This window comes from Paroedura picta, chromosome 1, assembly GCF_049243985.1.
Source record: "Paroedura picta isolate Pp20150507F chromosome 1, Ppicta_v3.0, whole genome shotgun sequence".
NCBI classification, from domain to species: domain Eukaryota; kingdom Metazoa; phylum Chordata; class Lepidosauria; order Squamata; family Gekkonidae; genus Paroedura; species Paroedura picta.
Window position 1 is genome coordinate 94,875,772 of NC_135369.1, and position 25,419 is coordinate 94,901,190.

Sequence of the window (25,419 nt, forward strand, 5' to 3'; positions counted from 1 at the left end):
TTACCCCCCAGCAATCTGGGTACTCATTTTACTGACCTCAGAAGGATGGAAGGCTGAGTCAACCTTGAGCCGGCTGCTGGGATCGAACTCCCAGCCTCATGGGCAGAGCTTTCAGACTGCATATCTGCTGCCTTACCACTCTCCGCCACAAGAGGCTCTTCATTTCTGAGTATGCATGTTAATATAAAAAACCTAATACACTACCGAGTTCCACATGCGTCCAACGGCTTCTATTTTATACCTTACCTTATCTCTTCAGACACAACCAGTGATATTTAATAATCCTTGTTGTAAGTTTATGCATGGAGCTTGCACTGAAGTTTGAACATCCAACCTGTATGTCATAGAACTGCACCCTTCTATTATAAAAGTATTTTACTGTATGGCCTAAAGGTTACCATTAAAGAAAAATATGTCTGAAAAACACATGGGATCATAGAAAGAATTTCATAGTACTTTTTAAAGTCTAAGATACAAATGGCAAATACCAGAAGGAGTAAGATTTTAGCTCTTCAACCCAGCTAACAACAAGTCTTGAGTTCAAACAAACATGAAGCCTGATCTGAAACATGTTTGCAAATTTCACCAAGTTCCATGTAACCTACTCCCAATCAGTGTACAATTAATGTCAGTGAGCCTCAATCTCACTACATAGCAGCTTCAGTGGTTGGTGAATTTTATTAAAGAGAATTAAATATGAACTTAACCTCTACATTGTTATGTTGCTGAACTGGTACTTCAGTTGGGCTCATGTTAATATAGCATGCAAATAATTCAACTACATTGAAACATCACTTGCTAGAAAGCCTGATGCAGAATTCTTCTATTTTATACAAATATCAGCATCATTATAACCGTACTCATAAGAAGACAAGCATCGTTCTTTACATGGCTACTGTATTGTGTATAATATATTTTTCACAGAATAAAAATTTAAGACATATTAATTAATAGCACCTTTTACATAAATCATCAACCCATAAACTTATTTACCTAAATCAACAAGAAAACCTCAGCTTCTAAAAAATACTTCTGCAAGCATACAGTACTGTATTTTTTTTAAAAGTGGAATTTACATAGTAACCTGGTGTTTTGTCCTACAATGTGCAAACCCACAGGAAAAGGCTTGAGTGACATTGCCTGTTTTTCATAGATGTTTAGTAACACGTCATCATGACTGAAGAGCAATAGTCTCAAGCGTAAGATGTTGCCCCATGGAAGGCAACAGGGAATTCCATTAATAGAGGTGGAAAGTGGTTAGCATTCCATAATGCAAGCACAACATGCTTAAGTCATTCCTTGCGAGATACATCACAATGCCCATTTGTCATGGCTAGGCAAATACATTAGGTTTACTGAGCACCATGTAGCACCTGTTGCAGCCATGTCTCCATGCCTTTAAAGGCACAGAGAAGGAAGGCAGGACATCAAATTTAAATCCCATCTGTGCTCTGAAGCAGAGTAATCAAGCAACAGCATAGACTTAGGCTGACAGAAAGCCTGTACAGTATTCAGTTTCACCAGTGTCTATTAGGTTGCTGTTGTTTCCTCCTTTCCATGCTTTCCCTCGTCTTTCTTTTTCCAGACCAGCTGCTCAGAGTCTTCCATTAAGTCCTTCCAAAGGCACAGCTTGGTGTACTTTGCTTAAGAATCACAGGAGGTTTGTAGCACAGTTACCATTTCCCTGGAATAGGTACACCACACTCATACCAGCCCACATAGTAATACGGTGTCATATATCCAATGCGACCGAACGATACAGGCTCTTGTCGATATTGTCGATAATAACCTACAGAGGAGCCAAAATGTCAAGGTCAGTACTTGCAGTGACAGAACTATCTTGTTATGACAGAGAAGGTAAAGCTGTACAAAGAGGAACAAGGTCTAACCCGTTGACAATCATTTGAAATGCCTTAACCTTAATCCTGCCTGTCCATCATGTTATCATTTGACTGCACCTGTCACTCTTTCTGGCCCCTTAGATGTCGGTGGCTGAAGAAGGACCTTTAATGCAATTCCTGTACCCAGAGAGATAAGGAAAACGCACAGGTAAAGACTATCTCTTCCATGAGTACAGTTTAGGCCCCACTGCTGCTTACTATAAACAGATCTTAGTGATCTGCCATCCGGATTCACTTCTGAAGGTCTGGCTCAGAAATCAAGATAGTTTTAACAACAAAATATCCCATTCTGAAATCTTTTGCTTTGCTGAAATCTCTCTATCAGTTCAGCACTGGTTCAAAACAAAACATTCTACACCATGCATACACAAAGCTTTCCCTTCATCAGTTTTAGTGAAGTTCATGAAATGAAAGGGCAGAGTGAATGGATGGCAGTAAGCTGGCTGCTTTCCATGTTTCCCCCTTAAAGCCAAACATACTAGGGCAACAGCAGCATAGTGAAGGGACAAACATTAACAGGGTCAAAAACAGATTATTTATGTTTAAAAATGTTTGAAACCAAGCATAGGCATTGATGAAATGGCATTGCTTACCATCAGTGATCTCAACAGTAACATGCACTGGCCAAGACATTCCAAATAGCATTCTAGAGGACCAGTTAGGAAAATAATAACCTTTTCACAGTAACAGTTGTGATTTGGCAGCTGTGAAAACATGATTTCCTTGCAAAAGGTAATTCTTTGAGGCAAAAGAATTCAGTCAAGCAACAGACCCGCAAGGAAGGTGAAACCTCAGTACTTGAGGTCAAAATTAGGATAAAAAATCAGCTGGTATGAGGATAACACTGGGGAAAGATCAATATCTGATCATGATACCCCTGAAACACATGAATGCCAGAATTGTGGGCCTGGAATTGAGAGAAGGGAGCTGAATTAAAATTATATCAAAAGGCAATGAGTCATGCCAGAGGGGGAAAGGAATGCAGGGCAGCTCTATCAATCACACAAACCCCCACTCTTACAAGGATTCAGTAAAGGACCATTTCCCCCAAAAGCCTCAGAACCGCCTCCCAGATAGTTTGATCTAGATGACCCAGATTTCCCAAACAGGGAGTGGCATGCCAATTCCACCAACTTTCTCACTATCTCAGTGACTGGGTAGGAAGATTCTTGCCCTTCCCCAACCATGACAAGTACCCACCCATGTCTTTCCAAAAGAACACTTTAGACACACTCCTTGCAAAATCAGGAAACTTTTATCTACCATATTGATAAAGGATTTCTTTTCAAGCTGGCTCATTTTTCAAAGATCCCATTCCAATTATTCTCTTCCCCTTGTCATCCCAAGCAAAAATGTATACAAAGTTACTTCTCGGGCAAAATTTAGGTAGCAGTATTTGAACTTATCCTGTTACCCCAGCTTTACGGTTGGCCCCTCATCTCTCCACTCCAAGGACCTACCCGTGCACTTCCCCTCCCCACCTTCAGTTTTCAAAGAAGCCTCTTCATTGTTGAGGAGAACTCCCCTTTCTCCCACTTCTCTTGAGAAACAGTCTCATTATGTCTGCTTCTCTTTTACAAATATATTCCCCTTCTTAGGCAGCTTTACTTGCTGTTATGCATTTTTCCAGTCTGTAACTTTTATTTGCTCCACTGTATTGCAAAGATTAATTTGGTTTCTTTTCCATTTATAAAATAACCCCTCCTGTCTGTTGTTTAAAAGTCTATCTCCCGTCGTTTTTCCGAGGGCTGATCTGAATCTAGACCTTGGGAATACACAGACTAAGATCCCAAGTATATAGGTGCCCAAAATACATGTTTTGTTTTGTGCTAGCAAGGGATAGTTTTGCCATTATGGCCCTGGCATTCGGGTAACAATAGTTCTTTATCTGTAGAAAGGTTTTTTGACTGCTGAAAGAATTAGTAGATTGTCAGCATTTTCCCCCACATATGTGGTACATTTTCTGAAATGCGGATCCCACTGCCAATTCCACATTTTCCTTGTGTGTCATGTTTCTGCTTAGAACTCCCTATGCACAGCCAGATTAACCACCCTTGCTTGGAAAGCATAGGACTGTATTATCCTATGACTTTGAATCAACATTTTACAGCACAGAACTAACCTAATGAATGGCACAATGTGTTCCTTGGCTACAGTTCCGTCTGAGAAACGCAGCGTAAGCTGCATAGGGTCCAATCTACAAGGTGTGTAATGAAGCTCCCCAGCACTAAATACATTCCCTCTCACTTTTTCTTTTACCTTGAATAGTAGGCAGAGCTTCGACATATGATTGTGGCCCTGTTCTTCCATCCAAGTGTGAGTCCACAAACTGGCAATGATCTTCACCTCTTCCCCAACTATCCCCAATACTATAGAATGTATCTGAAAAGCAATATGAATGATTAAGAATCTGTAACTGCTTCAACCCAATGAGTGCATTTATTGAATGTGCAGAAAAAGACTCCTACTCATAATTAGCCACACTGGGTGAGGTTTCTCACATGCCAAGAGGTGCTTTTTATGGACAATCTCTATCTCTCTGATCCTGCACCTCACAAACTGTCATAAAGATAGGCAGTGTGTATCATCCACTTGAGGGGGAAAGGTTCTTGTATGTCCGTCCTCACTGCCCTTCAATATGTTGATCAGAAACAGCAGTACCAAATATATCCCTGGCAGAGAAGACTCCCCACCCCCTTCAAAGTCCCTGGACTTGGACAATGAACTATTGCAGCTTTGTTCTACTCATTTCTGAATATCCCCAAAGGCACAATGTAAATACTTCCTGCTGAGGCTAGCAGCAATAGATTTTCAAAGAAAGGGTTGAGTTCTGTTAACATTTAGAAATGTATTAAAAATCCTATACAAATTTCTGGGCATCCTCATCTGGCTCTGTAAGAATGTAAGAAGCCTCTGATATAGTTTGTCCCAACAGCCAATCATAACAAGGAAATAGCTCTGTAATGGAAGGGCAAGTAGGGGCTCAGACAGAAGATTAATCTCAGAATGATGGGTAGAGATCTCTAAAATGAGATTTCGTATTTTTATGTATTTCTAAAATGAGTTAAGTTTTAAAAAATCTGTTGGGACAGTCTGAAATGTCAAGAAACTAGCAATGCCTTGCTCAATATTTCTGTATCCAGCCAAACAGATTTGTACATCCCCTACTGGCTAAGAACTTGGGTTCAGAGTTTTTAAATCTAAACGCATGAATGCTTCTGCCACTGCTTTGACCACTGCATTCCGTGCCACTGCAAGAGTGCAGCCCTTCCTCAGACAGGATGCTCTCCTCAGAACTGAACCCTGATATTGTAGCTATTGTTCTCTGGTGGGCTTCCATTTATTTGAAGCTGTTTTTGTCTAATCAAAGAAATATGTTTATTTTATTCTAGTACTTCCCTTAATAATATTAAGTGGCTAGCTTGGGAGCAGGCCTTTATTAAAGATATAATTTTCAAGCATCTTTTAAGATCTTAAACTGCTATTTATTTATTTATTAGAGTGAAAGCCCGTTGTAGGTGATACAGTGGGTGCTAGATGGGAGTGGAGGGAAAGTAGGAAAGAGAGACAGGTTGGAAGAGAATAGCAGAAAAAGAGAGATCTAAAGAGAGAGAGAGGAGAGGGAAAAAATAAAGAGAGAAGAGAAGAAAGAGGGAAAGAGAGTGGTGGCAAGAAATACAGGCAGAAGAAAAGAAAGCTAGAAAGAAAGATAGGTAGAAGAAGAGAAAGATAGACAGAAAGAGAAGGAGAGAAAAGACAGAGAGAAAAGAAGAGTGAAACAGAGAGAACGTAAGAGACAGGGGTGTAAACTGCACGGAGCTTTTATTCCAACCACAGGTCGATTCAGTCCCTGCCCTCTACACAGAATGTGATTTCCGTTTTGATTTGGGGCGATTTGAATTTTCCTTCTGCAGCAAGAAGGATTGATCCGGAGTGACCCTACCTTTATTATGCGATATCTTAGAGTGCTTTTAATCCTGAATATATTATAAAATCACATTGTTTTGAATCTGGGTTCTCCTCCGTGGTAGAGGACCCGTGATTGGCCACATGTGGTCATGTGATAAGCCTGCCTTAAAGGAGAAGCCCTTAAATTCTCTCAACTTCTGTTGGTCTTTTTTTTTCCTGCCTTCTTCGATCCTCTCACACCACCCCCCCTTCAAGAAAAGAAAGGATTTTTTCCTCCCTCCTCTGACTTCCTGGATCCTCTCCCCCCTTCAAGAAAACAGAGAAAGAGTCTCCATTTGCCTCCCCCCCCTCTTCTGAGCCTCCCTAACCACATGCAGAAGACTTTCCTCTTTCAATGGGGAGGTGGGGGGAGAGGAAGACTCGAGTTCAAAGCGATCTGAATTCAACAGGATTGACAATGGAATAAACAAAGTAAGTGCAGACTCTTCCAGGGAGACAGAGGGAGAGCAAGAAACAAACAGATGAAGGAAAAGTCAGGAGGTGGCAGGAGGATGTATTTCCCCCCTACCTCCGCCCCTCCAAGAGTACTGTCGCCTCAGTGTACTGCCTCCAGAGCCCCGCCAAAGGCCTCGCTGAGGCAATGGCAGGGCTGGAGGCATTTCCTCCCTTCATCTCCATCCCACCCCAGATGCATGGCGGCTCCATCCGCCACTTCCATCACCCAGCCAAGGGCCCTGTGGAGCCATTGGCAGGGGTGGAGGTGATGGCTCCCACCTTCCCCACTCCCCAAAGAGGAACAGCAGCTCTGGCCAGCGGCTCCAGTGCCCCGGCGAGGCTGGAGGCAGCATGCGGAGGCGACTCCCCCCTCTCTTCTGGGCCCCCCTAAGAGGAATAGTGTGTGTGGGCTTGAAGGTGGGGCAAGGCGCATGCAGCTGGCTGGTGGAAGATGGCCCTCTAGGGGCTGGCCCAACCTGGGGTTTCCCAGCTTTGCTGGGCACCCAGATTGGCCCGCATTCCAGGGCTGGACAGGCCCAGAGAGCCCTGGACAGTCTCCACCCTGGAGGCTGTTTCCCTTAAATTATAAGGGCTAATGGTTAAAGATCTGATTTATTACCCACTACTATCGAACAAGTCATCTTGTGGTGGGTTACAGCATAAAATAAATCCTCACAAGATAAAACATTAAAACCACAACATAGTCTGATGGTGAGAATAAGTTAATATATAAAATCCAACCTCCTCCCACATGGAGATGATACAATTCAGCAGTGAGTAGACATGCCTAGTGGCCTATTTCTCATCAAGGTAATAAACCTGTGTTCAGGTTGCATCATAGTAGAATGCAAATGCAGCTCGTATGACTGAATGTTTCTCTACACAAAATATTTCCTGCAAATGGGAATATAGCTAGCCCTTAGTGAACTGATCCTTCTAGTATCATCACTGTAAAATACACACCTCTTAGATCATCACTGAGGTATATCTTGTATCTCAAAGAGTTACAAAGGACGACACCTACAAATTTCCGATACCATGTCCGTTTCACATATTGTTTGCCACTGCATTCAGAGTATGTGGGATCATACTTGAAGGTGAATGGGATCCAGATTGGTTCACCACCTGAAATGCAACATTAAAGAATACACTTGAACCAGTTGCTGTATTGTAAGAATTTCTTTTAATATCAAACATAGCTTCTGGATCCTGACCTAGGTTCTGTGTGCATTATCTAAAAGTCTGTTCATTTCATACAGTTTTCTTCCAAGTGAATGTATGTAGGATTGCCAACTAATGCTCATATTTAATATGTTATTCTTGCACCTCCCTGCACATTAGCCTGAGTCTTCCTCCGTCCTGCAGTGGGTGCTGAGTTGCAAATAGTTTAATCTCCTTTCATCTTGGGCACCCACCTGCAGAGAACTTTGTTTTCCAGACAGAGGATGAGATAGCAGCCAAAGTTACAGGCAGGGAGGAGTCAATGTAATGACCAATGAGAACCATTGGCTGATATTTTGTGTTTGCTTTCAACATGAGTCCCTTGCCTTATTATTATTATTATTATTACTGTTTGGGGCATGGCAGTATACTCAGCACAGGGTCCTTGCCATATCATTATTTAATAAGAATTTAGTTCACTATGGAAATTAACTGCACGGAATTCCCACTGGAAAGTATGACATTCCATGCCATTACTTTCCATATCATACTAAACTCTTATTAAACAATTGTATGGAAATGACCAGTAGCAGATTTTGTTATCAGACAATAGGCACGAGAGACTAAGAAGTCAGTTTAATTTAATGCACCTGCAGGTTGGGCTATAAAAACAGCCAGTGCAGACTCAAGCTATAAATCGGTCAAATGATAAAGATAATTGTGTTGTAATTTTATCTGTGCAAGAGAAAATGGAATCTGCTGGATGGAAAACATGGGTGTGAAAGTTGTTCTTTTAGTTTTTTCAAAGTATTTCCCTATGTGTTCTTTCTTATGTGCCTGGCAACTGTTCCAAAGCATGAAAACCACATTTTTAAGGTGTGTGTGTTGGGGGTGGGGGCAGAGATTTACTTTGTTTTTCTCCTTGTCCCTGTAAAGACGCATGCTATAATCCTGCAAACACAAAAATGATGAATAACATGCAAAAATAGTCCTATTTAACACTACTGAAATTAGTTTTATACAAAAGTTTAGAAATAAATAGGCCTTTTTTTGTATGTAAAGTTTCTCACATGTGCCATTGTTGCCAGCATTTCAGACAGAATATTATCTATGTCCATACAGCAATGAAGTATTCATGGGAAGACAACTGCACAATGCACTGGAATCCCAGCACTCAACTTTCTCTCATTATTCATCAGCATGGAAGTCCCCTGAAGAAACCTCATTGAAATCTAGCAAGGTTTGTGACAGTTGTTGCTACGAAGCGTCCCATATGCTTTTTATTACATACCCAAGCATGCTTGGGAGAATTATTTGGCACTAGCAACGTTTTTAATTTTAAATGTGAAAATACTGGGCAATTTTTAACATTCCAATTCATAAACTTAAGCCATAACATATTATAGCATACAGCATAATATTTTGCTTCACATTTTCCTTTGGGAAAATCTATCTTGCTTATAGCCATATTAGATATCAGGTAAGTTAACAGTTTCAAAACAGCAGGTTTTAAAATCTTCCCTCAGGGAATCCTAGGTGCAAGCAAAATATCCCATCAGGAGCTGACTCCCAGTTTACCCCTCTGACTCCTGTGTTAAGGATGCTGTACATTTCAGTCATGCCAACACCAGCAGACAGCAGTATACTCTTGGCTATGTTGCACATACATATGGAGTTCAGACAGGGCTCTAGCTAGATTCCTAGGTCTCATGTTACAAAACTGATGCATAAGGTCCACTTTACACACAAATAGGCCCAGCAGGCCATTTAGATGATGAAAAGCTACTTTCCATAGAAATTATAGGGAAGGGAGAAATGTCTTACTGGACACTTCCCCATTCCTAATTAATTTCTAAAGGTCCTTATCCTTGAGAGAATTGTTTCTTTAAATCCAAAAACATGCAAAGGTAAAACCACTGCAGGCAGGAAAACAGCAGTTAGGGAAGCAGTTAATCTAATGGATAGTGCATTTGTAACCAATCAATAAGCTCAGGGTGGCATACATGTCTCTCCTCCAATGGTGTATCTAGGGTATGGTGGCCAGGGCACATGCCCAGGGAGCCATACTTGATAGGAGTGCCACTGAGCCTCATCAAGACCCCAAAGGCAGTGGGAGCCACATGCCCTAACCTGCCCATGCCTTTGACACCCGCCCCAGGGGGCAGAGGATGGCTCAGCAGTGCATGCCACCTGCAGGCAGTCCAGCCCCTGCAGACCCATGGCTGGGCATAGTGGGTGCTCACAGCAGTGTGACAACCGCCTGGCATGAACTCCAGAACCCCACAACCTGCCTTCTGAACTGACAGGCGTCTGTGCTGCTGTCCCCCCATCCCATTGCTTGGCCCCAGTAAGGTTTGAAAAACTTTTTAGAACAGATTACATTTTAAGATAGAAAAGATCAAAAGGTGCAAAGAAGCAAGCATTCTAATATAATAAGGTTAAGGTTATCAGGCAAAGACAAATAAATACAAGTTTTATAACACATAGGAGCTTAACTATACTTGGCTAAAGCAAACTGGCTGGGCCCATGCCTCCCCCGCACGAGGCCACACCTTCCAAATAATATCTGAGAACAACCGTGACACTTACCTGGTGGTCTGACAATAAGCAGGGGATTGTCTGTAAGAAGGGAAGAAGAAAGAAACTGAATTATTTATTCTGAGGATTTATGTCCTGTACAGCCAAAATGAACTAGATTTTGTACATAAGTAAGTTGACAGAAAGGGTATGTTTTTTTTATTCCAAGTAAAATATACCACAATCAATCCACAATATTCTGTTGTCTCACAGGAAAGTATTTTGTGTTATTTTTTTAAGTATTAAGTGCCTAATAAACATTTTCTTTCTGGGAGTGAAATATCGTGTCCACAGTTGTTCACAGTCACACCAAAGCACAGCAACAAGTTTTTTAAATATTTTCTTATCTAACTCAGTGGATCCACAAAAATAAGACGGAGGGAGGGGGGGGCTTTCCGCACAATTCAGCTGATTCCACAGAACCAGGGAGGTGCACAAAATTCCAGCCTACTGATCAATCGCTTGAGATCACATAAAGCAGTACGGCAGTCTGCCTTTTGAATGGGAAAAGATGGTGGTCTATTCCAGGCTTTCTCAAACAGGGTTTTATGAAACACTGGGGTTTCCTGATACGTCCTGGAAAAGTTTCCTAAATGGATGGGAATTCATTTTTTTTAATTTCGACATTTATCAGGTGCTATGACCCTATATGGTCATGTTGACCCTCCCAGGTGGGCATCTACACAGCTGTGCTTCCCAGCCATATTCTGCACCATCGCACCACTTGTGGGGTTTCTCCAAGCCTGAAGAAGGTTTCAGGGGTTTCTCAATGGTAAAAAAGTTGAGAAAGGCTGGTCTAGCCTTATACCTAGTATGGCAGGAAGCATGCCACCTATTTGAGCAGGCAATTATAGTAAGCAGAGATGACAAGCAAGTCATAGGTGGAAAATTATAATCAGAAATAGCCCTGTGCACATGAAATAGCAAGATGGGTACCAAATTGTATGAAAAACAGTGATAGCCAGAATAAAAATTGGGATAATCCTAGTCCATTGTTATGGACAATCATCCTGAACATGGGCAGGGGTGGCCAAACTGCAGCTCTCCAGAGGTTCATGGACTCCAGAGGCCCCAACTGGCAGGGGCTCATGGGAATTGTAGTCCATAGACCTCTGGAGAGCCGCTGTTTGGCCATTCCTGGTAGCTTTTCAGAGAGGCCAAGGTATTTATGGAAATAATTTGAGAAGGTTTCATATGTCCTTATGGTATTTTGGAAAAGAAAAAGACTTTTCTGTAACATATTTGCACACTACAAAGGGCTGTTTACTTGCATTTGAAACTTTTACTTTCAAAAACATAACTTTGAGGGATAAATGTATGCCTGAATTCTCAGGCAGGAAGTCAAGAATCAAATTATGACATGCAGTGCAGTGGAGATTTTTAAAAGTACTGTACTATTATGGCAATATAAGCCAGTAAGCATCCTGAGTTAGTTAAGAAAAGTATGTATTGTGTTGTTTAAAAGTGCCAAATGAAAAAGCAACAATGCAAAGGAAAAATAAGACTTAAACAAGCCATCCTAAATAATAACATACATATAAACCTTTCTCGTCCTTATCCTCCAAAAGAAGTGTCAGCATTATGAAATGAAAACAAGCTTCGATAGTGAACGGGGGGGGGGGGGGGGGAGAGAGGAGATGCCTTTCCCAAATTTCTCCTAGTGACAACTATTTCCGGCTACTCACAATTAATACCAGAATTTTCAAATGCTTTGTCAATCTAGCAAAGCCATACATAATTTTCTCTTTCCTATTTCTGAATTTAACTTTCTCTCATTACCAGGATAGCAAAGACCAAGCAATGTGGCTATTCAGCAACAATCATTAAAACTTGGCTTGCTGTTTTGGAAGCTGCAGGAGATACATTACTCGCTGATTCCTGTTTCCAGCTGAGGTAGACTCCAGCCCTGGGAGGTCATCCTGTTTTTGCTAGATAAGGGTTTAACCCACTGATTATGCAGCAAACTACCAACAGTGACTGCAGGTTCTATTATTGCCTTTTGAGGGCTCCAGTGTATTTTCCCAAACTTGTGTTGTTAAAACATTTGTCTGGCTGCTACCTGAAAACCTGTGAATTGCTGCTGCCTGGTTCAGTTGCCTACTTTTCTGTCCTACCAGTTTGTTTGCTCTGTTTGCTTGTCTGCCCTGCCAGTGAAAGCCAGCATGAAGCTGTGCTTAAAGAATGGCAGACTGTAATCTGTAGAAATGGGTTTGATTTCCCGCTCCTCCACATGCAGCCAGCTGGGTGACCCTGGGCTAGTCACAGCTCTCTTAGAGCTGTTCTCACACGACAATTCTGCTAGAACTCTCACTGTTGTGACTATGACTGTTGTGAGGAAAGGAAGGGAAAGGTATTTGTAAGCCACTTTGGGATTCATCTGGGAAATGAAAAGAGATGTATGAAAAACCACTCTGCACACATTAGATAATGCACTTTCACAGTAGATTTTCCTGTTCTGCACAGGAAAATCCAGCTGCAAAAACACACTGGAAGTGCATTATCCAGTGTGTGAAAAATGGACCCAGCTCTCTTCTTCTGCCAGAAAATGTTGGTGCCTGCCAAATTATATTGCTTTTGGAATTACTTTGTTCTTGACTTCTGTACCATCACTTCTCTAGCATTTTTGTATCAGTTGTGCCTGGCTCTATTCTAGTTCTTGTCAAGATCTTCTAATCTAGTTGGTACCATCCAACAACTCACACAGATCTTAACTGGCCTCACACAGGGAAGTGTTCAGGCAGATGCATCTCTTGCACAAAAAACAGCACCTTCACATGTGAACTGCAGAAATGACCGCTACATAAGTGGCACAACTGCAAAAAGGGAAGTGGGGTCCCCACCATTATACAGAGCACAGCACCGTAGGTACTGTTCCCACATGAGGGTGGTAGTTCATATAAGGCTGTTTCCTTGAGAGCCCAGCATGCTCTCAGACAAGTCACCAGATGTATGAACTCAGCCAACTTTGACAAAGAGTCTGGATTCTTCAGCATGAATACAAAACCAGTGTACAGCTTTTCTCTCTTCTAATTTTGCTGCAAAATTCAGTTTACAACCTGAAATGCAGTTTTGTTGGCAAACCCCCCCCCCCATCTCCCCTTGTGCCATACTTTGGTCTAAGAGTACATTAATAAGGCTGCAGGCTTCCTCCCTTCCCTCATTGATAGACTTGTACTAACATGTTCTTTAAGTATTTCCAACTATTGAAAACAACATTATTCTCTCCTGTCTTCGTTTCTGCAGTCATTAGATGAACTCTAGGCTTGTTAACATACAGTTTCATAATTATGTACTTCTATAAGAATACATTTCCAGATTTTAACTATAGCAACCTTCCCTGTGGATTCAGGTGAATATGAGATGAGAAATCTAATGATACTAGGAAAATCACAGAAAGATTACTTGGCCCAGATTCCAGGCAACTCCTTTTATTTGTAGTTTTGGACCCACTGAAGTCTATGGAGGCTTGTAACAAAGAGCTCAGCTAGGGTATGGCCAACTGGATGGAACTGAATAAAGACATGTAGTCATGATTCTGAAATCATCAGTGAAACTGTTGGTTTGCACTTGCACCAAGTTTGGCTTCTATGAAGGATCCCATGTCAAATATAAAATACAATTTTATGTCATCCTACCAGATTCTGTAATAAAGGAGACTGATGAGCTTATTGGTCCATAGCCATAAAGATTCTTCGCTTGGACTTTAAAGTAATACCTATAGCAAAGAAAGGGAGACAGAAAAATCAAACATCCATGGAAACTGCAGTAAATGCCAGGCATCAGACTAAGGGTAGAAACCAGTTGCTGGGAGCTCCACTGAATTTGAGGGACACACTATCTCTGGTTAGGATTTCATCACAAAGTTTTGCTTGGCTCTGAAAGCCTGCAATAGCTAACAAAATCTGGGAGATGTCAGTTTATAGAGTTGGGTGTAGCATGGCAGAAGAAACATATATATGAATGGAAGAAAATGTTCCGGGGAATGTAAATATAGAGACACACAATGTTTGGAGGTTCTAGCAGGGGAGCACAGTTCTTGTATACCCCTTGACTGAAGAACAGTACACTCCTCCTATCCATGATGGCCATCCTCTTCTACCAAGCATGAAGCTTCGGGAGGGATGAGCATGGAGTGGTGAGGGAGGTATGGGACACCTGCCTAGCCTGCCAGCCAGCTGAATCAACCCTGGCGATCATTGGGGGGAGAGATGTCGCAGCCAGATCACCCTCACATCCAAGAGACACCATGTCAAAAACTGCTTTGTATTGCAGTTCTGAAAGATGCCTTTGTTCCCTCCTCACATCATTGGCAGCTGTGATGTTAAAGAATTTTCACAAATCTTAACTTCTGCCATGGAAGACATCTATTAGCACTAAAGCCTGCAAATATTCTTAGTTACATTTAGGACCCCACATGCATCTGTTTTCTTTCCTTGGCTCATGATGAGAATCTTCTCGTCCAACAGGAAGTGCTGTGTCAAGGACCTCACCTTTGTACAACAAGGACCTGACAATGCAGCTCCAGGCCATGGAGGATCATGAGTACTGAGAAAGGAGTATGAGCAGCAGCTGGAGCAAACACTCTGCAGCACACTCAACAAAGACACCAGTCACTGTAACAAAGCCTGTGTGTTCTCTTGAATGATTTGAGTGCTATGAAAACAGCTTTTTGAAGACATGTGCTCAAGCAGCAGGAATCTCAAGTAAAACAAACAAATCATTGAAACAATTAGATATTTGGGACATTGGCACACAGACTGTTTCTAGTGTGAGGCGATGTTTTCAACAGTTGAATGTTTTCCAGTACACAAGGGGAGAATCATGAGATTGCACTAAGTCTATGTGGAAAAGACACACACACCAAACAAGAAAGCACTGATGAGCTTACTGAGGAGAAGGGAATATCCATGATCCAGCAGCATTTGGATGTAACATCATCCATCTGAAGTCAGAGAAGAGTCCCCTCAACTTCTAGCATTTTGAGCCTAAGTGAAATTTCATATATGAATTCCATATCCTTAAAAGTGCAAGAGGGATCACCTGAAACTAGTGTGTTGACAGATCCCACCAAATCAGAGATTCACTTGAATGTGCAATGCCAGTGAAGAAGCTCCAACAACTGCAAATGATGCAGGCAGTTTGCAAGTATTCCTGTTCTAATGGAATTTTTGCTCTTGGAAGAGGAAAGGCAGCTTTCCCAGGTTCCCCTCCTCACTGGGCTGCATGATTGTTTCTCCACGTAAGTCCCACAAACTCCGGCATCAGAATCTTGAGCTCTCAGGGGACCAGTTAGGAAAGAACAGGCTGAGAAAAAGCACTGCCCTAATGTGCAAGTGCCATAGGATAAAAGCAATTGTCAACATGATGCAAGATGGAGGTGCAACTTCATCCCCCAAGCAAAGTTAAACTGACTACTTTTGTATAGACAGAGCAGCTACTATTCCGCATGGTGCCTGTGATACTGATCTTGCTGTGGTCCTTCTGCAAAATATACAATCTTTTGTGTTTCCATCATATTACTGATAACATGTCAAGCAACAGACACCCAAATTGGAAAAGAATACCTAAGCATCTTATTGTGTTTGTATACAAAAGAGGTCAAAATCAATCCAGGATGATAATGATAATTATTGTATGTCATTATTGTAAGCTTCAAATTGCTTCCAGCATATCCTACTTATCGAGAACATTCTCCCTAGTATGTAGAATACAACACAGAAAGTGTTTGGTATATTCTGGATTTCTGATAGATACCATTGCCACAGGAAACACAGACAGATATATTTATGAATCACTCTTGAAAAACACCCTTCCCTCCCCCCCAAAAAAACAAGAGGAACTGAAAAGCATTAAGGCAATCACAGGTAGGGCAGGTAGTTGTGAGTTCCTGCATTGTGCAGGGGGTTGGACTAGATGATGACCCTGGAGGACCCAACGCTATGATTCTATGAAATCCAACCAACCCCCCCCCCCCACCTTTTACATCAATTAAAAACAGAGCAAAAATACAGTCATAAATAGCAGCTATTAAAACACATCTGAGAGCCAGTTTGGTGTAGTGGTTAGGAGTGCGGACTTCTAATCTGGCATGCCAAGTTTGATTCTGCACTCCCCCACATGCAACCAGCTGGGTGACCTTGGGCTCGCCACGGCTCTGATAAAGCTGTTCTGTCCGAGCAGTGATATCAGGGCTCTCTCAGCCTCACCCAACCCACAGGGTGTCTGTTGCGGGGAGAGGAATGGGAAGGTGACTGTAAGCCGCTTTGAGCCTCCTTCGGGTAGGGAAAAGCGGCATATAAGAACCAACTCTTCTTCTTCTTCTTCTTCTTCTTCTTCTTCTTCTTCATCTAATCACCATATTCCTAATTTGAACACCAGCAGTTCAAAGTACAAATTGTTTTGAGAAATTGCGCAATTCTTGTGGATATGTTGTTTAATTCCACATTCATCAACAAACATGGCATTAAGCTGTTTTGCTTGATTTGTCCAATAGAGCAGTGGTCCCCAACCTTTTTATCACTGGGGACCACTCAACGCCGGGGACCACTCACCGGGGACCACTCAACGCCTTTTACTGAGGCCCGGTGGGGGGGGTAGTTTACTCCTCTACTCTCAACCACTGCCCTAACGCTCTCTGATCGCTATGGCAATGTTTAAATATCCCTTCAAAATAAGATACAGACACGCCACAACAATGAACATAAGGAACATTTTATTTTCATGGAAATTTTAACTCATGACAATGACAAATCAATGGGAACCCTGAGCTTGTTTCTCTGCAACGAGATAGTCCCATCTGGGAGTGATGGGAGACAATGACACCCGAAGTGTGCTGTAAAGCAGTGGTCCCCAACCCCCAGTCCGGGGACCGGTGCCGGTCCGTGGATCAGTCGGTACCGGGCCGCGGCTCCTCCTCATCCTCCTCCCCGGCTGCTGCCTCAGGGGCTGCCCTGCCACTGTGCTGCTGGCTCACCTTTGGTGCTCTCCAGCGGCCGCCATGGCTGGGGCTGCCCCTCAGCACAACACTGCGCAGCTGCTGCTGGTAGCGTCCCCCAGTGAGCAGCGGGAAGTCAGTGGCGCTGATGGGAAAGCAAGTGGAGCAGGAGCTCAGGCAGCAGCAGCAACGTACCTCGGCAAAAGTCTACCCCCCCGTTGGTCCTCAGTAAAATTGTCAAGCGTTGACTGGTCCCCTGTGATAAAAAGGTTGGGGACAACTGCTGTAAAGGGCCGGGGGGGATGAAGTAAAGGGCTGGGGGGGGGGGAGAAGGCGTCCTTCGGGGCCCACCTCCAGTTAGTTGAAGGACCACATGTGGTCCGCGGCCCACAGGTTGGGGATCGCTACAATAGAGAAAGGGATATACATCTCTAGATCCTATCAGTGAACTGAGAATGGTGTGTTAGCAGGCCAAAGAATGTACAGTGTAGCATATTCAGTAAGGTTTTTGTGTTTTCCTGAATAATCAGGGTTGTATTTGACCACCTTGCTAGATTCCATGCTTTCAATGGTGCACACTCTTCCCCAAGAGAAAAAACTATTCACAGAAATGATTTAGTATTCACGTTGCTTCTCATCCAAAGGCAAATCTTTTCTGAAGAACTGTACTCCTGAAAACCACATAACTAGCTGGCTCAAACAGGAAAAATACCACCCAAACTTGGATTATTTCCCTTTCAACCTCTAACTAGGTTAAGGCTATGTTGCAAAGAAAATATAACATTACTGCTCCAATTGCTATGGCTGTACATTATAATTAAAATTGGAGACAGACAATGTAGTTTGTTTTTCAGAACTTTCAAGATGGTATGACCACTGTGTCCTGTATATAGAGGGGAGGAGCTGTGGTAGAGCTACTTTACACAAAGAAGGTTCCAGGTTAAACCCCTGATAAAAGGATTATAATGGTAATGATGTAAAAGACCTCAAACTGTGGCCTTCAGAGTAGAGAAGATGGGCAGGGGTTTTGTGCCTCACTTTGTACTACCCAAAGGAGTCTCAAAGAGACTTACAATCACCTACCCTTCCTTTCCTTGCAACAGACACCCTGTGAAGTAGACGAGGCTGAGAGAGCTCTGAGAGAAATGTAACTGGCTGGCTTCATGTAGAGGAGGCGTAGGGAATCAAACCCAGTTTTATAGATTAGAAGCTGCCACTCTTTACCACTACACCAAGCTGGCTCACCCTGCTAGACCAATGATCTGATTCAAAATAGGGCAGTTAATGTGCCCATGTACTAGTAAAAAAACAACACTCTTCGGTAATATATTTGCTAACTTGGTATGTACATCTTCTGATTTTAAATGGAAAGGAATGAAGTAAAATATATAATTTCACTCTGTGTATTGAAATCATGTGAATTTTTCAAGATTCTGGCGACTGCTGTTTGGATAATCCTACCTCACAGGATTGTTGTAGGAAAACAGTAGAATAATGTAAGTAATTTTGGGTTCCCATTGGGGAAATGTTGAGTATAAATGAAGTAAATAAGTAAAATCCTGTGATGGATATATCTATTGATCGTGCATCTAAATTTGAAATAAGTTGGGTTGATTGATGTTAAAGTGGTTATCATAGTTTTATACATAAATATATAAAATATTAATGATAAAAGGCTTTTAAAATCAGCATGTGTTATTTGAAAATCTAAAAATGGTGTGTTTGTGTGTGTGTGTGTGTGTGTGTAAAGTACCATCAAGTCTTGGCCAACTCATGGCAATCTCAGCAAGGGGCTTTCCAGGCAAGTGTGAAGCAGAGGTGATTTGCCATTGATTTCCTCTACAGCAGTGGTCCCCAACCTTTTTATCACCAGGGACTGATCAATGCTTGACAATTTTACTGAGGCCCGGGAAAGGAGGTAGTCTTTTGCCGAGGGCTGCCGCTGCATGAGCCCCTGCTCTGCTTGCTTTCCTGCCGGCGCCCCTGACTTCCCGCCACCCTCTGGGGGGGGGCGCTGCCAGCAGCAGCTGCGCAGTGCCACACTGAGGGGGAGCCCCAGCCATGGTGGCCGCTGGAGAGCACCAAAGGTGAACCGGCGGCAGAGTGGCAGGGCAGCCCCCGAGGGAGCAGCCAGGGAGGAGGACAAGGAGGAGCTGCAGCCCGGTACCAACTGATCCACGGACCTGTCCTGGTCTCTGAACCGGGGGTTGGGGACAGCTGCTCTATAGTCTTCTTTGCTTAGCTTCCAAGATCTGGTGAGATTAAGCTATACCACACTGCCTTCCTTCCCAAAAACATGTCAAGACCACAGGCTAGTGAATTCAGAAGAACTATTGTGGCTTCCTTGCATTCCTAAACAGTCATGATTCATGGATGCCATTTAAATATATATATATATATATATATATATATATATATATATATATATATATATATATATATATATATATATATATATATATATATATATATATATATATATATATATAAAACCCCATTCTTCCATCTTGAATACACATTAACATATTCCCTTATCAATATACAGCAACCTCAGGCACTTGGCAACTATGGCCACACATATCCACATATGATTTGCTTCTCATTACAGCTGCACTGTGCAGCTATGATATTTGTGTGATTGTCAGAAGGAAGCCAGTATAAAAGACCCACATTGGTAAAGAAGACCCACACTCACTATTGGCCCAGCACTATCAATGAAATGTAAAAATCTGAATTCACGACCAGCCATGGATCCGGAGATATGCTTTTAAGATGTCTCTCCGCAATGTCTTCTCAGGCTTCACAATGTTTGTACAATGGGAGAGACTCCATATTTGATATGGCAATTGGCTATCAAGGTCCTAGTGCACAAGGCAATAGCCATGTTCCCCTAAAAGGTCAGACACACCTTGACAGTGGCTCTATTCTGTAGCTTCCTGAGGACTCATCAAAACTCAGGCTAGGATTAATGACTGAGGTTTGCAAAAGAAGTCAGTCTCCTAGGTTTCTGAGGAAATCTAATCAAAACAGAAGCCAGGGTCATTGCCTATCTCCTGGCCTTTGTTAACAGACACTAGCTCTCCTTTTCTCTCTCATCTATTATTTGGATTATTTGATCAGCCCACCTAGATTGTTCTCTCACTTCCCATTACTACTCGGGGTTCTTTTGCTACCAGCAGCTTACACAGAAAGATTACAAAGAAAAATTACAACCTGCCAGTAGGATCCAAGATTCTAGCTCTTCCCCCAGTGGGTACAAGGATCTTAGAATTTCTCCAACCACAGAGCAACCCAAATTCCCCTGATTACAGGAAAAATTCTAAAAATCTATCCCAACGGTAGAGATTATTCAAAAGTACCACCAATAGTATTTGGACCAATAGCAATTGCCCAAGTAAAAGAATAAAAGAGGTACCCTGGCACAAACAAATGAGGTTCACTGGCACAAACAAATTGAGTTCAGTGCTTTATCCCAGATGGGTCCTCTCCAGGTCAAGGCTAAGTGTGCACAGGATCAGTCCCCTCTCCTCCACCAATAAAATTACTGAATAAGAGATACTCGCTTTCTACCTGGAGCGCTTCTCTTGCTTTTTTGGAATTCCTTAAACTGTGCTGCAACTGCTGATGGAGAAACCCTCCCTAATTTTTCAGGCCATTTGCTGCCCCATATATATTAAAGCAAATGCTGTCAGTTTCAGGGATTGGCTTTCTGGAGTTCATGCTCTCCATGAGAAAGGCAGTCTCAGAAACTGATGAGGAATGCAGAATGGGTCCTCTGACCTTAACTACTATAAATGGTTGTTCAGTATTACCAAGCAACAGAACTGTTAAGCCAGGCTTTCTCAACCAGGGTTCCATGAAATCCTGCCGTTTCTTGACGGCCCTGGAAGAGTTTCCTGAATGGGTGGGAGTTAATTCATTTTTAATATATATTTTAAAATCTGTTAAACATGTATTGGGTGATATGACCACATATGGTCATGTTGATCTGCCCCCCACCCAAAATGGCCAATGGTGGGCCTGGAGGGGGTGGGGAGTGTCTAGGTGATTATGCTCTGCTTCCCAACCATATTCTGCATGATTGCACCACTTTGGGTTTTTTTCAAAGCATGAGAAATTTTTCAGAGGTTTCTCAAGTGTAAAAACATTGAGAGGGCCTGCTTTAAGTTATCGCATATATATTTCAATAACCCAAACAGTGATCTGAGAGAATGTCCAAACCATCAGTTCAGAAATGCAGAACGGACCCATCACTAATGAGCTATAATTCCTAAGGAGGAAGGAGGCGCTTGAGTAATTTAAAAAAGAACAAAAAATGAATGTAATCAAAATTAGTGACTTTGCCAGGAGTGGTAGAAACGACTGGCTAGAGACTCGTGATAGGTCACAAATATTTCCTCAAGGTTTTAAATGGATACGAAGGTGGGCAAAATGCCTTGTGGGACCAGACGTTGAACCTATGAGAAAGCTTTCTGGCAGCTCAAAGCCACTCAATTTTCATGCCTGACAGCACAAAATTAAGTGGTGCAATTATACAAAACACTTGGGTTTGTCTGATATTTTAAAAGAGAGTTCCAAGTGACTTGCACGCTAGACGTATCTGAAGATGCCAGAATCACAACCCAGGGCTCCTGATTTCCAAGTCTCATGACTTACCCACAAAATTACACTTCAAAACAGGAGCCTGAGCTGCCAATAAACATCCTTCAGAAATGTCAAACAAAACAGCCATCTCATGCTGCTTCATCGGCACCCATCCAGGCACTTATTTACATCGGTGCTTGTGGGTAGAACTTACTGCCTCACAGGGGAATATCTTTTTGCCACAAAGACACGAAACAACTGCTTCTTTGGCTTTTAAATAGGCCACAACTTTATTAACACTAACCAAGTGTTGGAGAGCATGGGGGTAAAGGAACCAGCCATCTTGTGGCCCTCCAGCCACAAGGTGGCCAAGTATTAATCCATCAGGCATGCCCGGGGCTCTCCGACATCCTGCCAGGCTCCCCGGGTCCCCAATGACCTGTTGGCTATCAGGGAGGTGTCCATATTTGAGATCTCGTTGAAGCGTGAACCTCTGCCGAGTTCCCGAGCCACCCAGAAATGCGGGCTTTGCCATCAAGGCTCCTCCTCCATGAGGGATCAGCAGTTAAGGGAGGGATCAAGCACTTCTCTTTCACGTCTTCTGTCAATGAACTGCTGTTCTCCAACATCCAGTTCCACCACAAGATTTCTTGGTCTCCTGGTAGAGGCTGGGCAAACAATGACTAGTAGACTCAGGACAGTGAATATGGCTTCCTGCTCTTGCTTGGTCAATGAAATTCTGAATGACAGAATCCCTTTTTAGATATTCTGAGCTATATTTTAATCTACTTCCATTGCAATGAAAGGTAACATCTTGAATCCCTACTCTTTTCTAAGCATTTCTGTCCTAGAACAAAAATCAGAAAATGTCATACTGAATGTACATTATGAACAAGTGATAAAAGAATAAATTTCTTTCAAAATAGATCACCGTACAACAATGTAAAATAAGAGCTGGATTAGCTGCAACAGCTTGAAATTATTCCAAGCAACAGTGCCCTGTTATGATTTACTCCAGAATCAAGATGTTAAAAACAACACTCTGTTTTAGATTTAATTACTATTTCTGAAACACAGAAAACTGATCTCACGCCACCAGAAAGAAATATGTAGACTTGGGATATGATCCACTAAGAGGTAATAGGATCCCCTAACAATAATTTGTGAAATGTGTTTCATATGCTAAAATATAATTAAGAGTATGCTGATTTGAACTTGTCCATTGAGTTTTGAGAAGAACTATACAAGAGTGAGCTTAATATCCCTGATAACCACAATGGGGTAGGTACTGACCTGGAGCCAGACATCCTGGAATGTGAAGTCAAATGGGCCTTAGGAAGTCTGAGCAACAATAAAGCTAGTGGTGGTGACAGCATTCCAGTTGAACTATTCAAAATCTTAAAAGACGATGCAGTAAAAGTGCTACACTCAATATGCCAGCAAATTTGGAAAACTCAACAATGGCCACAGGATTGGAAAAGGTCAGTTTACATTCCAGTCCCAAAGAAGGACAATGCCAAAGAATGTTCAAACTACCGCACCATTGCACTCATTTCTCATGCTAGCAAAGTTATGCTCAGAATTTTACAAGCTAGGCTCCGGCAATATGTGGACCGAGAACTTCCAGAAGTACAGGCAGGATTTCGAAGAGGCAGAGGAACTAGAGATCAAATTGCCAACATACGCTGGATCATGAAGAAAGCAAGGGAGTTCCAGAAGAACATCTACTTCTGCTTCATTGACTATGCTAAGGCCTTTGATTGTGTGGAGCACAACAAATTGTGGCAAGTTCTTAAAGAGATGGGAATACCAGAGCATCTTATTTGTCTCTTGAGAAACTTATATACAGGTCAAGAAGCAACAGTGAGAACTGAACATGGAATCACTGATTGGTTCAAAATTGAGAAAGGAGTTTGGCAAGGCTGTATACTGTCGTCTTGCCTATTTAACTTGTATGTGGATCACATAATGAGAAATGCGGGATTAGAGGAGTCACAAATTGGGATCAAGATTGCAGGGAGAAATATCAACAACCTCAGATATGCAGTTGATACCACTCTAATGGCAGAAAGTAAAGAGGAACTAAAGGAGGAGAGTGCAAAAGTTGGCTTGAAACTCAACATCAAGAAAACAAAGATCATGGCATCCGGCCCTCTCAATTCCTGGCAAATAGATGGGGAAGAAATTGAGATAGTGACAGATTTTATTTTCCTGGGCTCCAAGATCACTGCAGATGGGGACTGCAGCAAAGAAATTAAAAGACGCTTGCTCCTGGGTAGGAAAGCTATGGCAAATCTAGACAACATTCTAACAAGCAGAGACATCACCTTGCCAACAAAAGTGCATTTAGTCAAGGCTATAGTATTCCCAGTTGCAATGTATGGCTGCAAAAGTTGGACCATAAGGAAGGACGAGCGTCAAAGAATTGAGGCTTTTGAACTCTGGTGCTGGAGAAGACTCTTGCGAGTCCCTTGGACTGCAAGGCGAACAAACCGGTCAGTCCTAGAGATCAGCCCTAACTGCTCCTTAGAAGGCCAGATCCTGAAGATGAAACTCAAATACTTTGGCCACCTCATGAGAAGGAAGGACTCCCTGAAGAAGAGCCTAATGCTGGGAGCGATCGAGGGCAAAAGAAGAAGGGGATGACAGAGAATGAGGTGGCTGGATGGAGTCCGGATGATGATGTCAGTATGCCAGATTCCAGGGCAGCTTTCCCACATCTTTGCAAGGCTAAATACCTCACCACCCAGTCCTTGGATGCTCCCATTACATGATGAGAACAGTAGAGATGGCTGACTCACAAGGATACTCAGAGACAATGCAGCACCAAACTGGTAGCCCATATTATACCTACTGAGTCAGATCATTGTCTGAGGACAGACAGAGCTTCACAGGATCAAGGCTCAGTCAAGCCAAATGAAGTCCAGGAACAGGTGGGGCTTCTCCAGACTTTTTAAGCTCTTGGCTAAGCAGAGCATTTTGCTGCTTCAACCAGTGTGTTTGTTCTCCCTGTGAAACTGGGCACAACCCACTCTGTGACTCAGACTTCCATGCTACTCTGACGATCAAGCTCAGCCTTGTGCTATGATGCCCCTGAGGATCTGTAGTCCACTTCAAGACCCAGCTCTCAAAGTCAGAACAGAAGTGGCAAGTGCAGAGCACTTAGTTTTGAAAACCCCTATCCTTAGCCCAACACAAATAATTCACTGAAATGTTCTGGAACTGACCGTTTACGCACTGGGAACTTCACTGCCCCAGCTCCTGTGCAGGAACACAAATCAGGGGTTTTCAAATTATGAATCAGGGCTGATTCATATGTTACAAAGCCCTTGTGTCCGCCACATGGCTGTCACAAGTTATTTCAAACAGTTATGCTATAAGAGTCCATGCTCAGAACTTAATATTCAGGTATGCCTTGGGCTTACAGGGCTGAAGAAATTGATCCCCTCATCAGTAAACCAAATTGTCACAATACTGCAATAAAACCCCTACTTTAATTCCATGCACATTTGTTTTCTATTAAAATGTATATCCTGCAAAATTAACTCAGTACATAGATCCTCTTAGTACTATTAATAATAAACAATAACATCAATCAATTGTATTAAAGCAATGCTGATCAGTCAATCAATCAAGCGGAAGGATGTGTCACTGACAACCAAGATCAAGTTCATTCATGCCACAGAATTCCCCTTGACTACGTATGGATGACGAAGAAAGTTGACAGAAAGGAAGCTTCCTCGCCCTGACCCTGGGTAGCCCCACCATGGCCTCTCCATTCCTCAGCGGTGACTGCCTGATTTGGGGGGGAAGCCAGTGCTTTCCCACTGCCCTGAATAACCCTGCCACAGCCTTGCC

At 42.6% G+C, this 25,419-nt stretch overlaps 1 protein-coding gene across 2 annotated transcripts in view; it reads right to left on the reverse strand.

Moving 5' to 3' along the window:
• Positions 1 to 659: 659 nt before the first annotated feature.
• Positions 660 to 25,419, reverse strand: part of FNDC1 (fibronectin type III domain containing 1) — a 103,678-nt gene continuing 78,918 nt past the window's right edge. For both annotated transcript variants that reach the window (XM_077348502.1, XM_077348493.1), the window contains exons 16-20: positions 13,679 to 13,758; positions 10,056 to 10,085; positions 7,269 to 7,430; positions 4,161 to 4,283; positions 660 to 1,789 (exon numbers count right to left, since the gene is read on the reverse strand). In XM_077348502.1, coding sequence (XP_077204617.1) covers positions 1,674 to 1,789; positions 4,161 to 4,283; positions 7,269 to 7,430; positions 10,056 to 10,085; positions 13,679 to 13,758 — 511 coding nt within the window. In that variant the 3' untranslated portion in view covers positions 660 to 1,673. The remainder of the gene's footprint in view (positions 1,790 to 4,160; positions 4,284 to 7,268; positions 7,431 to 10,055; positions 10,086 to 13,678; positions 13,759 to 25,419) is intronic.